General features: G+C 37.5%; 1 protein-coding gene across 2 annotated transcripts in view; it reads left to right on the top strand.

The window, feature by feature from the left end:
* Positions 1-15,763, top strand: part of USP45 (ubiquitin specific peptidase 45) — a 55,190-nt gene extending 39,427 nt beyond the window's left edge. For both annotated transcript variants that reach the window (XM_082049563.1, XM_082049564.1), the window contains exons 10-18: positions 2,514-2,595; positions 3,589-3,680; positions 5,755-5,811; positions 6,390-6,533; positions 10,005-10,677; positions 12,290-12,387; positions 12,751-12,837; positions 13,291-13,444; positions 14,643-15,763. In XM_082049563.1, coding sequence (XP_081905689.1) covers positions 2,514-2,595; positions 3,589-3,680; positions 5,755-5,811; positions 6,390-6,533; positions 10,005-10,677; positions 12,290-12,387; positions 12,751-12,837; positions 13,291-13,444; positions 14,643-14,776 — 1,521 coding nt within the window. In that variant the 3' untranslated portion in view covers positions 14,777-15,763. The remainder of the gene's footprint in view (positions 1-2,513; positions 2,596-3,588; positions 3,681-5,754; positions 5,812-6,389; positions 6,534-10,004; positions 10,678-12,289; positions 12,388-12,750; positions 12,838-13,290; positions 13,445-14,642) is intronic.
* Positions 15,764-16,300: the final 537 nt, after the last annotated feature.

A 16,300-nucleotide genomic window follows, 5' to 3' on the forward strand; every position in this document is an offset into this window, starting at 1 on the left:
TTGCCTTTTGAATCATTTATTAGAGAGCAGTGACAGCTACAGTAGCTACCACAAAAGAGCAATGGAAGATGGTGAGGATTTTCAGCAGCCTTTCTGGCAATATTTCTGCTGCCCCCTTCACCAGGCAGGGAGAGGTCGGTCCCACCCTGCCCTGCAATTACCCCCCTCTGCTGCCCTGATGGTGCCTTTCTGCACACTCATCCGCATCACCTCAGGCTGCTCTGACACCGACAGCACTCAATGTTCAGTCTTTTTTTTTTTTTGTAATTATCCCATTTTTTGTAATTAGCCCAGCAGCCGCCCCCATGGCCTCCCCAGCGGGCTGGCCCAGGCCCGGGACAGCCTGTCTGCAGCACCCTGTCTACCACTGCAGTCCTGCAGCACAGTGACTGCCACTAACCCTTCTCTTCCACACCACTTAAAACTGTCCTCTGGGCAGAGGGAAGAGCCCTGCTGGAAGGGCAGCCGACTGCTTTGCCATCCACCTGCGAGAGGGCTGAAAGCAGCCGTCTTTGCTTCCCTATCCCTACTGGCATTAATTTGTTTTGACGAGAAATACATATGATACATAGCATGGCACGTTACAGGAACTAACAAAAAACCACATTCCACTTTTACCTCTTCTCCATGGTTTTGTATCTCATAAAAAGGCTTTCTGACACCAGTGTTGAACGTTTTCCTGTCCGCGTTAAAAAAAGTTTGAAAGCGCCTATGTACACAAGTGGATTTTTTTAAGATAAAAGCTTGTCGATACTACAATAAAGATGACATAGCGTCTGCTGTTTCCAGCAATGTGGGCCGGAGATGGTTTCACACCGGGGCCTGAAGTGGCTGAACCCTGCTGCTAATTGATTAATGTCTGCTGCCATTGTCGACAGCACCCTGCCCATTCAAAGACTGTGTCTTTCTTTGACCTAAATAAATGGTTCAACGCGCTAATTCCAACAAAAGGGTTGCTTATGGCCCTAAACCCATTTATGGTGCTCAACTTCATGAATTACCTATTGATTAGTCCTTTTAGTATATTGTTGGCTTTAAGATGAACAAAGCTGAGCTGGGGGCAGTGGGAGTTAATTCACAAGCCAGGTCACATACTCATAAGGTAGTAGTATGACTTGTTCTGATGGCTGCCTGAGCTGGAAACTGAACCTCCGATGGTGTCTGTCACCCTGACACTTTTGTAACGTACGGCTTGAAAGTGTCACTGCCTGCAAACAAGAGCTATTTATTATTCTTTTCCTGTTTGGATGTGAGGTTTGAGTTACTTGCAGAGGGGTTTGGTAGCACCATTTGTCCCTAGAATGGGACTTTGCTTTAAGTATGACTTCAGCAACACATTTCATTATAAAATTTATTATAAAAATATGTTTTATTATAAAATTTATATTTACAAATGTGTAAAGGGTGAGTGTCATGAGGTTGGAGCCAGGCTCTTCTTGGTGACAACCAATGGTAAGACAAGGGGTAATGGGTGCAAACTGGAACACAAGAGGTTCCACTTAAATATGAGAAGAAACTTCTTCTCAGTGAGGGTGACAGAACACTGGAACAGGCTGCCCAGGGGGGTTGTGGAGTCTCCTTCTCTACAGACATTCAAACCCGCCTGGACACATTCCTGTGTAACCTCATCCAGGTGTTCCTGCTCCAGCAGGGGGATTGGACTAGATGATCTTTTGAGGTCCCTCCCAATCCCTAACATTCTGTGATTCTGTGATAAATGTAATTTGCACACCGACATGGGAGACTCGCACATGTCACTAGAGTTTGTGGATGAGAGACCAAGTACATTTGCCAGGAAAAAGGGAAGCGGGAGTCACACACAAAACTGTTCCCTGTCAGGGGAACCAGGTTTATCCTCCTGCTTCTCCATCCACAGCAGGTGGGAGGTTGAGCTGAGCCCCTTTTGCACCAGCCCCTGCGGGTCTGCTGCCAGGGGATGCCTCAGGAATACTGGTTCTTCCCTCAAAAATGTAGTTTTTAGGAGATTTCTTTTTTTGTTGAGCAAATGTTGACATTTATATGGATTCCTAAAAAGTTTTATATCTTTCGTAAGTTTTTTTTAACATAACTCTGAAATGTGCAGTATTAGAAAATAGAAGTAATGAAAATACTGCTCAAACACAGTCATTGCATTCTGGGCATTAAAAGATACTTTGCTGCCTTCAAGTATCTCATACCGTAGTCAATCAGAAATAGTCCATTCTTCAGTATGTTATTTCCGCCCTCCCCCCAACAGTGGAAGAAATTTATAGTATTCACTGACAATCTCGTAGTTTCTTGATAACCTATGGAGTGCTCTACAACAGCTCCCATTTTAAGGGGAGGAAATGTTTTGATGGTTACCTGCTGAAGTTTATGCAGTTTTGACACTGCTAGTGAATAACAACAGTAATTTTAAAATATTATATTATGCTTATTTTATAGAAATAAGAGTAGATAAAATTTAATAATATATTAATAGTTTTTAGAAAGTTTACACTTAAAATTCTTGCTTTTTTTTTTTTAAATTATAGCGTATACAAACTGGTATCTTAAAAGCATTTAATAATCCAACTACTAAGACAGCAGATGAAGAAACTAGAAGAAAAGTCAAAGGTATGCAACTCTTTATTGAAAACTTTTAAAAACGCACAAGTTTTTAAATACCATTTTCTTCAAAACTGACCATTGCAAACAGCAGTCCCGAAATGCTACAATTACACTTTTATTATGTATTATTCTAGTGCCACCTAGTGTGTATCTAAAGGATAGGGAGCTTATTAAGTGCTCACATCTTTGTATCCAGGATAAATGCTTCCACTGTATTAATAATGCCTCATTAATGATAGACAGGATTTAATTTTGTTTTCTAAAATAGCCTGCTGCATCTTCAGGTTTGTTATATGGCCACAATTATTTTATCACTCAGAGAGGCCACTTTCCATAAATAAAACTGATTTCTGTCAGTTGGCTGCTGCTGTGAGCACTCTAAATATGGTTACAAAGCCAAGATCGGAAGCTGTTTCAAAAGAAGGCATGTTTTTTCAGAACAAGAGGTTTTAATTTTTTTGTGTGTTTCTGTGCGTTTATTCAAAAGTTCTAACTTTGGGGGGTTTGTTTTAATGAAAGTTTTAATAATGATTAAGCTGTTTTGAAAGTCTCTCTTCCCAAGTCTGCAACAGTTAAGACATAGAGAAATATTAGAACAGGCTTTTGTCTCATTTTTTAGAGTGTTACAGTTTCAAAAACCATTTAGAAAGGGTGACAACCTGTCTGCTACTCTCGTGTCTGTATTGAAGCAATACAATGTTAAGCATTCAAAATAAAACTAAGATTTTATTTAAAAGGCTTCTTCTTGAGAGATACAGCATTATTATTCTGTTACAGTAGGAGGGGAAGGGAAAGATAGAAGGGAACTGTTTCACTAAAATATTTTAAAATGTTGAGATAATACAGTATATGATGTATTAGTTATATTGTGTTCCAAAAGTTTTGAATATGTTTAAAAATTGTGCTTTCATAATATGTCTTAGAAAGAATTTTGTTGTTCTTATAGTGTGGCATTGGATCTGTTATTTTGCACATTTAAAAAAAGCAATGTTTTTTCAGCATATGGAAGAGAGGGTGTGAAGATGAACTTCATAGATAGGATCTTTGTTGGTGAATTGACTAGCACTGTCATGTGTGAGGAATGTGAAAATGTAGGTATTCTGGAATTTGGTTTGATGTGGAATAGATCACATGCTGGTTTGATTACATTGTCTCAAAAGTATAAAATTGTATTGCCAATTTTATACTTGTTTGTTTGTAAAAACAAGACTTTATTGAAAGTTTCTCATTTAAAATGATTTATTCCTTTAAAGCATTATCCTCCTAAACCTAAGAAGAGGGGTCCTTTGAAATCAAAAAGGATTCAAGTACTGGGCTTGATTTTACATCTGACTTAAGGCTGGAGGTTCCAAATTCTATAATCATCCATGTTACACACAATTTTATTTGATATTTTTAAAACACCTACCTACCTCAAAACATAAATCCTCCTGCCTGCTCTTCTGGGATATACCTGAAAATTGGGAATTACTTACTTTGAATTAGTATGAGTGGGGAAATGCTAAAATTACTTTTTTCTTTCTTGAAGTATTTTTGATAATTAATGTAATAACCCGAATGAACAGCATATTTCTTTCATAATTAATATTACTGACATTTCATCATAAATGCTTCCCATAATCCTTATGATTTTCTTTAACTTTGGAAGAGAAAAATCTTATTTGCATGACTTTTCTAATTGAATGTTACATTTGTGTTTGGTTTAAAACATTGTATTTCGTATTGTAGAGATTAAGTAAATCAATCAGTCTGAATAATTAAGCACAGTCCTGCAGTGCCAGGTAAACTTCCCTGTGTGTGATGTGGAGATTTACTCTTCAATGTGTGATTAGTATCAATGAAGAACTTCAACTATATTCAAAATAGAGGTTGTATGTGTTTTGTGTGCCTCATTTATTTTTGCTGGATTCTTATATTCTGCCTGCACAGGATCAGGAATTTGCCAGCCATAGCCCTTTGAGGAAGAGTTTAGCATTCGCTTTCCTTTGCCTGCGTTGGCAAAGATATTTTTGACTCATGTTTGTTCATGCAAACTTACTTTTTAAGAGGAACCCCTGTTTGAACACCGCCCATAAGGCAGCGTGTCCTCACAGCTACAATAGGTTTGATTTCATTTGTTGATTTACTGGACCCTAAACCATGCTGAGTCCCTTGCATAGCAAGTAAAAAATAAGCTTAAATTTAAAAAAAATGAGCTTACAGTCCATATTGAATGTTGCAGGTGGAAGACAGGGTCATAAATACAAGAGAAGGGCAATGATAACAGTAATTGAGGGCACTACTCTGCTCAGTCACTTACCTGTACAACATGATCTTTGTGCTTTTTTAAGGCCTTGTTTTCCACGGTCTTTCCAGAGGTAAGATAAGTCAGTTTTGGCAGGAATTTGAGAATGGCAAGGGAGGGAGCTTAAGGAACAGGCTTGGAAGGGATGTTCTACTCATAAAGGCAGATGGAAGCACTGAGAGAGAATGTCTTTAGTATGATTTGCCAGATATTTCCAGTTTCAGGTTAGATTTTATATGGTTTATAGATGACAAAATAAAACTCCAGTAAAGAAAAGGCTGGGTTGTTTTTTTTTCAATGCCCTGTAGTTGGATTTATTTTACCAATTACTAGTGTATGTTATGGTGTGAAAATTTCTAATAAAGCTTTTGGCTGTAACCAGTAAGCCTGATTAATCTTTTCTGAGAGCACCAGGTTAGACCCTGTCATCTAACTGTCATTAACCAGTCCTTGCTGCCTAACAGTGTATGAAGTCAAACACCTGCACAAAGGTGTCCAGGATCAGGGAACTCCAAAAGTTAGTCTTCTGCCAAAGTGCACTATCTAGAAGGTCCACATGACTTGACAATCTGTCTGGACCTGAGAGGAACTGAGCACCACACTGCTTCTAGGTCCATTTTGTGCCCAGATGAATGGCCATGCGCTTTACATCTCTATGCTGAAATTTTGTGCAGCATTTGAAAGAAAATTGGAGCTACCTCAAAATTAAACGAAAATAAGAAAAATGTTTTTGGGAAGTTCTTCATTGTAGTTTGATGCATCTTGTAACTAATTAGATTTTTGTATAGTTTCTGATAATAATTTGATTTAAAATGGGAGCTATGTGCTAAACCCATATATTATTCTTTGCATTTAATATGCATTGTCTCTTTTTCTTCAAGATTTCAACAGTAAAAGAACCTTTCATTGATCTTTCACTTCCTATAATAGAAGAGAGGGTAAGACACTGAATATGCAATAACTAACTATTGCTTCCAGTGGATTGTTTCTTACATACCTTTATGAAGATGGTTATGTATGTACATACACAGTGTTGATTTCAAGCCAAAAAATATATGCTTGTCCATAAACACATATACTGTCATGCTGCTTGTTCCTTGTGTGATTTTATGTATATACATACATAGGTATATTTAGACATACAATATCATAAGTACATATATTTTTAAATTAGTCTGAACACTGAACAAATGACCATTCTAATTTACAGCATATGTAGGTCTGAGATTAGTTTAATTTACTAGTATTTTTAGTATATACTTGTATGAATAGAATGATTATAGACTTTTTTTGAAGGTCAATAAAGGTAGATGCTAGCCTATTGGTGTGCACTATGAGAATGGAGTCCCTCTGGACTGACGTGTACCTATGGTATGGGACAGTGTAAAAATGGGTAAACTTTGAATATATTTATTCTGGTGTTTTCAGCATAAAAACCTCACCTATTTCCATCTTTTCTGTAGGTTACAAAGGAATACAAAGTTGCTTTTTCCTAATTTCCTGTCTGATTTCTTAGGTTGCAAAACCTGTACCTTTGGGAAGAACAGGTAAAGGTAAAAGTGTACAAGAGGCAGATCTTGGTCAGTATAACTGTTCTTCTATCACTACACTGAATAATCAACCCAAAATTGTCAAGAAGCATGCTTTAACAAAAGATAAGGTAAGAACTTAAATACTTGCACCAAGCAATCATCTTGAGTTTATTAAGTAACAAGGGTGGGAATTTTAACACCTATCAATGGGGTTTTTTTCCTATATAGCGGAGACTTGTTTTAAAATAGTTAAGTCCTTCTTAGAAGTGTGAGACATGACAGTCATTGGGAACCATTTAGTTTTCAGTTACAAGGTTTTGTTTGTAAGGCAAGAAAAAAAAATCTGCAAGTTAGTTTCAATTCATGTTGCTTTTGGTTTTGTTGATGGCTTTTCTTTTGGTGTCCTCCTAGTTTGTTTCTGGTTGCAATCACCAGAACAGTAACACTGGCTCAGAGAGAAGCCCAGTCTGCATTAGAGCCATCCAAGGTATTTGCAGGCAGTGAGTACAACAAAAATTGTGCAGCCAGCAGAGACTCTTGGAGACTGAGTGCAGGGTTTGGGTCATCCAGGTGGCCTTCAGCAGCCTGAGGGCTGGGGAACTCGGTTCAGCCCGTCCCCAGGGCAGCCTCCCATTATGATGGCAGCAAAACGGTGCTGCAAATATGCCAGCCTAACAGAACTGATTCTTTGCATGTATTAGTGTTTAAAAGAGATCTGTGGTAATTACTGTGCACATATGTTATTAATAATAATGTCATGACAAAGGCTCTCATTGTCATTATTGTCATATAATGTCATTATACTGTCATTATTAACATACTTTTTTTTAATAAGACCTGTCATCCATATAGGGTTATGTGGCCAATTAGAATCTTAATAATAGTGTTAATACTGATATGTGAAACACTATTACTGAAACGTTTTCAAAATTACGAAAATAAAATATAGTATGGATTCAATAAACTAGATTAGACAGACTAATATAAAGGAAGCAATGACTCTGCTTTTGATAAGAATGGATAAAGTGACCTACGAAGTATGTCTAATGGGTGAGACTTTGATTCTCCACTCCTCCTCCATCATTTCAGACACATATTTACCATTAATTTAGACTTTTAAAAAATTATTTTCAGTGTAATGTTTAGCAGTAAAATTTCTCATCCAAAACAAACAGTTGTTGATTTCAATCACTGTGTCGATGTTCTGTGACTTCAGTTCATCAGCTTGCAGGTTTGCATGTGAAAAGGGGGGTGTCCTGTGGGTGGTTTTGTAGGCAACAGTGAACCTGAACATGGGGTGTTAGGCTTTTCTCCGGAAATTGGGAGCTTCACTATTTTAAGAATTTTTTGACTGCTGTTTGCATAATATCCCTGAACACTAGCAGTGATTTCAGAAATGTTCCTTTCCCTCTTCTTTATTTATAAATCGAGCAAGCTTATCTGAAATGGTCTTAATTGAAAGCATATTTGGGGGTCTCTAATGATCTTTTTGATTGGGATTTTATTATTTTTTTGCCAAACTGTTCACTTGCTTATAAGTTTAAGGACTTGAATTATGAAATAATATTTAGTGTAGGTATAAATCCTGTTTAAGAAAATATTGGGGAATATTTTTTGTCTTATGCATGTACTTCATTTGGACTTAAGTCCCTGCTTAAAGTTTAAAACTGATTACGTGCTTGACGATTCTTTGTTAATTGAGCCTATGGTACATATTTAAGGGACAAACTGAGCAAAGTTCAGCATTTGCAAGTTTGGCAGTTACCTGTAGTGCCGAGCATTTCGGTACCCATGACCTGCAGGGAGATCCAAAACAAAAACAGTCCAGAAACCCTCTCTACCAAGCAAGAAGCTACCTAAAGGCAGTCAGTAGGAAATACTGAATGCAAAGCCATAACCTTGAATACTGTGTCCATTTTGGGGTCTCTTGTCATGACAAAGACATTGAGGTGCTGGAGAGAGTGCAGAGGCCATGATGAAGCTGGTGTGGGCCCTAGAGCGTAAGTCTGATGAGGAGCAGCTGAAGAAACTGGGGCTGTTTAGCCTGGAGAGAAGGAGGCTGAGGGGAGACCTTATTGCTGTCTACAACTACCTGGAAGCAGGTTGTAGCATGGAGGGTGTTGGTCTCTTCTCCCAAGTAGCAAGTGATAGGATGAGAAGAAATGGCCTCAGGTTGCACCAGGGGAGGTTCAGACTGGATATTAGGAAAAAATTCTTCACGGAAAGGGTTGTCAGGCATTGGAACAGGCTGCCCAGGGAAGTGGTGGAGTCGCTATCCCTGGAGGTGTGTAAAAGATGCGTAGATGAGGTTCTGAGGGACACGGTTTAGAGGTGGACTTGGCAGTGCTGGGTTAATGGTTGGACTCGAATGATCTTAAAGGTCTTTTCCAACCTAAATGGTTCTATGATTCTATGAAAGTTAGTTTCTGTAGCTTGTTCTGTGAAGGCACTGATGTGAACTTAACTCCTGCTGTCTATTTGTGTGTTTAAAAGGTGTTTTCTTATTAATGCCGGGAAATTGAAGATGCAGGTGCAGGCCTCCTGACATTCAGGGGGAATTTCAAGCCTTATTTTAAGAATGTGCCTAGGCTATATGTTATGAGATCATGACAGTTTTAGGTTCTTTTACCTGAGTGAGCCCTGCTGGAAGGGTCTGTGCCCTGTTGGGGACCATAAATACTCCCCTGAAACAGGTCTTAACACACTAAATATAATACATGTAAAGAAAAAATATAAAAGAATGAGCCTATAAAAACTGATAGGAGAAAAGAATGACACAGAAGTAGAAAAAGGACATGTGGTAGAAATGAAAAGAATGGAAAGAAGGTGCAGACACTGATTTGTACAGGAGAAAAGGCCTAAAACTCAAACTGTTGAGGTTAATGGAAGGATTCCCATTGGCATCACTAGAATTTTGATCCAACTCAGATAAAGGGAAAAGCAAAGGAGAAGGGAAGTTGCTCACTTCTTTTGGAAAGAAGCCAAACACAAGAAAGAAAAGAATAATGAACACTTATTAATCAGTTAAAATTATGGCACCTTTAAGTGTTTCGTTGTTTTTTGTTTGTTTGTTTAATCTATAGCAGTAGTTTTCTGTGGCAGCAAAGTTGATTCTTTCTTCTTGCAATCTTGATAAAAAAATCAACTTCAGATAATATACAAATTAGTGAACATGCTTTACTCTAAGACAAATGCCTACAAGTGAGTTGGATTTTATTCTGGAGTTGCTCATCAGCTAAGGCCTCTGATGGGAGGCTAAGGCACTAGCTCAAATTTGAGACCCTTTTTGAAGCTTAAGTGAATACAACTTCACATGTGCCATTCACAGCTGTCACAAAGTGGATGTAATTAGTTGGGGTAAGTATTGATCTCACAGTAAGTATAATGCTCTTAGCTGACTGGGGTGTAGGTTTCTAATCCTAAATTGGTTTAAAAAGACCTTAAGGAGAACAAGTAGCTTAAACATGTGTGAGATGTAGAATATGAAATAATAGGTTGAATTTCCTTTGAATTTGTCATGTTTCAAAAGCTATGTTAGATCACAGATCTGATTTCTGTTTCTCCCCTATATTACTGAAATAATATGCCATAATTTACAGAATCAGTTGAACCAGGAGAGACGGCTTGCCAGAAAAGCTTCCTCCAATGAAGAACAAAGAAGTCCTGTTATCTTGCAGGGAAAAACCAAAAAGCTTGAGCTGGAAGGTAGCTCTGGCGTCCCGTACTCCAAAGATACAGCTGCCGACTCTGCTGTGAATGGCAGCCAGACAGACGGCAGCGAGAAGGAAGCCAGTCGCTCTGAAAGCAGCTTTGATGCAGACAGTGAAGCCTCAGAGAGTGAAAGTGCTTCTAAGCAAACAGCTTTTGGCCCGTCCGGCAGCAACGCGTCTGCTTTGCACATCAGCCACGTAAATGTTAAAATGCCACACAGCAAACCCAGTGACAGTAACGATGAGATGATTTCTAGTGCCATGTCCAAACTCAGCTTCTGCGATACTATGAAGGAAGATAAAAAATTGAGCCGTGGAGATACAGCATTAGGTTTATCAAATAATTCCATGTTCTCAGTAGACAAACCCCTGCTATCCCAAAACCCTCAAAATGCTTTCCAGACCCTTTCCCAAAGCTACATAACTAGCTCAAAGGAATGTTCTGTTCAGTCCTGCCTTTACCAGTTTACCTCTGTCGAGCTTCTCATGGGGAACAACAAGCTCTTATGTGAGAGCTGCACAGAAAGGAAACAGAAGTATCAGAAGAAAACCATCTCCACAGGTAAATGTCCTTGTGTCTGTCTGGACACTTTACAAAATCACCTCTCAAAACCTGTGCCCTCGCTGCTCTGTCATTGCTACAGCCTGGGCCTCCCTGCTGGGGCTAACCACAAAATGTCTCCCCCAGCAGAACTTGCTTGTAACAGCTTAAAACTTCATCCTACAAAGGCAACAAAACTGAATTTTATATTAGAACATAATCATAGACGTAACTTAGATTTCATTGTGCATCTTTATTTTATCCAAGATAAATAACTTAAAGATGACCATAAACTGTATAGGCTCATCGTTCAATATTAATCTTTGCTGCTGTTTCTGTTCTTTACAATCCCAGAAGCTTTGAAATAAGTGCTGTAATGTTCTGGTCTAGCAACTTACGTACTTGGGGAAGTCGTGTAATTAAGTATGTAAGTGGGGCAAAAAAGACACTTGTAATGGAGAGGGAAAAACAACTTTCAAAGATTTGTAAGAATGGGAGATGAGAGAGGACTACCTTCTTGTGGCAATGTTTTCCTCTATGTTTGTATAGCCCCGGCAGACCGATAGGGTTCACTGAGTAAGAAAAACAATTTAAATATAATGAAAAATGAACTTCTAAAAAGGTCTGGAGGATTTTTCTTAATGTATAGTAATTCAGAAGGCTAAAAAAGAATAAGCTCTTCTGATTATTTGGAAATAAAATATACAGGGAAGTCTTATAGTAACAAAAATTTGACGGCTGTGTGTTTATAGCTATCTGGAGAGATAAAAGTTAAGCGTAAGTAAATTTAGAAAAATTAATTTTAAAAAGTATTTTATAATAATTCCTTTATTGTTATTGGACTGTAAGTGCTATATAAATACTATTTTGATTCCATGGGCACACTGAAAAATGGAAAGTTAAAATCAGTTCATAATTAATCACGACTTTTTTTCTTTCTAAAACAAAAGATGTAAGAGGTCACCTACTTTTACTTGAAATTCTCCATTCTACTTCAGATGAAATATTTTTCTTTGGATGTGTGTAAAACTAGTAAACTAATTAATTATTCAGTGAACAAGAACTCCAGATTCAATTCCTTCTGTCCCACGGGGGGATCGGAGTCCCTGTACCCCAACTGGGTGTGCTCCGGGCAGCAGGTTCTGAGGCAGCCACCCCCCAGGCCTTTCTCTTAAATAAGCACAAAGTGAGTTGTCATTCAGAAAGAACTGACAAGTGAAAAATTAGGACATCAGCATTGATAAAGAGACCTGTGCCTTCCATTTCTTGTTCCAGTGATCATCCATTTATTTCAGGTGAAGTGGTTTTAACAGGAAAGTTGGGTGCTACAGTAACAGGCAACGTATGGATCTCCATGTGCGAGCTCACCTAGATAGTGTACATGCTGCCAACTTCTGATCTGATCTGCACAGGACAGGCTAAAATAATGCTCAGATTTGGCAGATTATGTTTATTAAAAACCAGAAAAATGAGAAAATATTTTTCTGTTACTCCACAAAATTTCCCTTGTGTTTTATATAACATATACAAAATTATTGCAACATAGATCTATCCTGACAAATGTTTAAAAAAATACTTAAATTCTGGGTGACTGCCCTCACTTTACAAATTATTTTGATATTCATAAATACAGAGAAGAAGGTGGAAGGTGTCTACACAAATGCTCGGAAACAGCTGCTGATTTCTTCAGTTCCTGCTATTCTTATTCTCCATCTGAAAAGATTCCACCAGGTAAAAAGCCAAAACCCCTCTGTGTATTCCTCTGCCCCACTAGCGGACAAGAAATTATTTCAGTGTCATCGTGCATACCAATATTTCCTTTTTCTGTGGAGAACTGGTAGAACCCCTGTTTGAAACTAATACCTTCAAAGGGCACTTAGCCGTGCAGATGTATCCAGGGAAACTTCTTACACGTCCATCATGCTTTTGTGTCACAGGCACCGTATAGAAAATATAACAAAGAATGTTTAAATCAGTTGCAATCTTTTATTACTTTTGGTTTATTTTAATAGTATAGTAATACACCTTAGGATTAAAAAACTTCCCAGTAAAAATATTTATTTTACACCTTTTTTTTTTTCTTTCCTTTTGAAGGCTGGTTTGAGTCTACGGAAAGTAAATAGGCACGTGGATTTCCCATTGATTTTAGACTTGGCACCATTTTGTGCTGCATCTTGCAAGGTACCCGTTTCTAATCTTTATTTTTATTGTGACTGAACAGTTGTCCTAAGCACAAGTTAAGTCAGGTTGATGATGATGAAGATGATGACTGTTTATTATTCCTTCCTTTCCTAGAGAAATAACAGAGTGAATGTTCTCAAATAGTGTCCCGAGATCAGAATTGTAACTAATTGAAATTCCATTCATATCAAGAATATAATGGATGTTAACAAGCATTAGTTAAGCTGTAGTACCCTGATGGCACTAGTGTATATAACGGCATTAAGGACAAGTATTGCTGCTTCCATGGTAACTAAATTAACAGACTACTGAGTATTTTTAATACATTTATTTATCCACTGGAAATGCTGTAGATGTCAATTTGCTTCTTTTAAAGTGTTGATAGCTAGTTAAGATATCTGTAAAATTCAGCATTAAATAATTTATCTTTTTTTTTTTTTTCTGGGAATGCAGAATGTTACAGATGGTGCAAGAGTACTATATAGTCTTTACGGAATAGTGGAGCACAGTGGGTCCATGAGAGGTGGTCATTATGCGGCATATGTGAAAGTCAGGACACCCTCCAAGAAATTACTGGAGCATATTTCTACCACCAAAAATGTTCTGGGTATGTACGAACAGAGCCTCCTTTCTCTGTGAGGAAAACCAAAAGCAACCACTGGCTACAGCTCCTTATCCTTAAGGGGATTTACAGCACATAATTGTTTTGACTCAGAATATTTAGTAATGTTTAGGGCCACATAAATAAATAATTTTTTCTGTTACACCCAGTACATGACCTACTTCTGTATTAACCCCACAGAGAGCTGAGTGAATAATGAAATTTTGGTTCAGTTATTGAATGGAGAATTGATGGGAAACTCTCTTCTCTTTCCTAGTCAAAATAATCTGTCTAGGTGAATAGTTGTGCCTGGTAAACTGTAATTATTTGGCATATTTGGTATTTTAAAATGTTCCAGAACAAGAGCTGAATCCATGACAATTTAAATAGAACTTTCTGTATATCTGAGCATTTTACATGTTTTAGGATTGTAAATTTTTTAATGCTTAAAAATCTGGAATACTCTGGTTTAATGTGAACAGCAAGAAACTTTTTCATGGAGAATACAAGGTTTACTGTAGGGTTTCTGTTGGTATTTTGAGAACAGCACACTAGTTCTTATGAATATGTTTTTTGATATGCAGAATGAAATAAGATTCTAGCATAGAATCTGTAAGTGAATGATTTGTGGAGGCAGGAATTTTGAGCTGTCAAGAGTAGGGTAAATATATTTACTGTTTCCCTTCATGGGTAGAGTGAGAACCAAGCACTGTCCTGTCTATCCTGTGTAGCATCACTTTGCATTTGAAGCTTATTTCCCAGAAGGACAATTTAAAAATATTTTTGAAATTAAAGTCTCCCTCAGTCTTATGCTTCCCTTGCAATAATTATTAGAACAGACTAGAATTTTTTGTGTTCTTAATTTCACACTGGTCAGCTTTTGAAATATGTTTTTTTTTCCTATGTCAGAACTGGTTGTGTGCTAGTATAACTTACTGTTAGAATACAGCAAGCTGTACTTAAAATGTCTTAGGCTTTTAAAAAAATATGAAAAAAGCACTGTAGATGTGTAAGCACTGTCTTCCACCAGTTTCTCTTACAGTACTCTTTGACATGTACATTTCAAACTGCAAATACTGAACTGCATCTAAGTCATGAGTTCTTACGGGTTAGAAGCTTCTCTTCCTATTTGAAATATCCACTGTATTTGATTTGATGATGACATGAAAGACAAGAAACAACTTCTTTTGCTTTTACTTTCCAGGTTTAAAAGAAGCCATGGGAGCACCAGGAGGCCAGTGGGTGTATGTTAGTGATGCCCACGTTCAGATGGTTCCAGAATCAAGAGTACTAAATGCACAAGCATATCTACTTTTTTATGAAAGATTATTACTATAATTCTCAACAGTTTAACTTAAAAGATGGTAGTGGTTATTTAGTTTATCTTATTTAAAGCTGCAGTGGTAAGAGTACCTGTAAATATTGTGCCTTTATCTTGTAGAGAATTTATCATGTCAACTTTAAAGTTCAGTTAAGCCGTTATAAATATCTGAATGGTTCTCTGAAAGTATGCACTTTGCCAAATATTTAAAATTCCTGGCTTCATTAAAATACAGTACCATTAGAATGTAAGATGATGTCCTATCCTACTGAGGTCTATGGAAAGTTTGTTCTTGATTTTAATAAAGATAAGCTTTCATCCATAGTTCTAGAACAGTTGAGAATAAAAATACTGATAGCATTAAGTGCCTGGATTCCCTGGTATTTCAACTTTTTTGTGATCTAGTCCAGATCCTTCCCGTCAGTGGGTTGGATGTCAGCTAGTAAGTTTTCTGCAAACAAGAACCTGTCAAATCCTGTTCCTTCCACATGTAGTAACTGGAAGACACAGTGCTTCCAGAATGGAGAAACAGCAGCTGGCTCTGTGCTTTCCTGATAGAGCTGGGAAGAGACTGGGAAAAGATCCATTTGGCTTCTGCAAAATGACAGTGAATCCGCCCATACCCAGTACCCTTTCAGCTGTCTCCAACTGGCACTGGTATAGCAATGTATTCCTGTGTTAATATAAATATATACTTGGTGTGCATATGTATATCCTCTGATATAGATATATAGATACACATATGTATATATATATGCACACCATAAATGCATCAATATATATTGTCACTTTACCTACTAGGAAAGAGAATTGCAAATACTTCTGTATTTAGTAAATTTTCAGTTATGACAGTGTACAGCATATAAGCTTGTGTATGACTATATATGGGGTTTAAGTGTAACCAGGTAATGCTGTTACTTTGGTTTCTAAACATGAATTTGTTTATCTGTTCCCGAATACTTTTCTCACAGGAGTAATAAACTATACCTTATTTTTGCACTGTGTTTGTGAGTTGGACAGTAATGATGACTTTTGCCCTCTGATACACATCTGGACTTCCCTTTGTCATTGGTGGAGGACGGCAGGTGTCCTGGTGGCAGGACGTGTTTCTGTGTCCTGTTTGACTGCCTTGTTTTGAGTTGTTACTTCTTTTGATAATTTCCCATTTCCATCCCAGAGAGTAATAGATACATTTTAAAGTAAAAATCTGATTATTACTTTGAAGCTATGTGGAAATTAATTTATTTAATAAGCAGTTACTTAAATACAAATTACTTCTGTAACAGTTCCGTCCTGTCCAACTTGCTCTTTCGTAGAGAAAAGACTATGTTTATTTCTACTTACTATCTTCATTTCTGGAATTTTTTTTTTTTTGTGAAAAAAACACATGCTGTCTCAATTACTGTTTCTGCCACATATTGTCATACATACTTGCGTGACTTGTCTAGTTCTGTTTCAAAGCTTCATCCCACCTGTATTCCCTCTTTTGCATAAGAAAACAGCGAGACCTGCCATAGTTGCATCAAACTGCAGAGGTGTAT

This window comes from Streptopelia decaocto, assembly GCF_964273445.1.
Source record: "Streptopelia decaocto genome assembly, chromosome: 3".
NCBI classification, from domain to species: Eukaryota; Metazoa; Chordata; class Aves; order Columbiformes; family Columbidae; genus Streptopelia; species Streptopelia decaocto.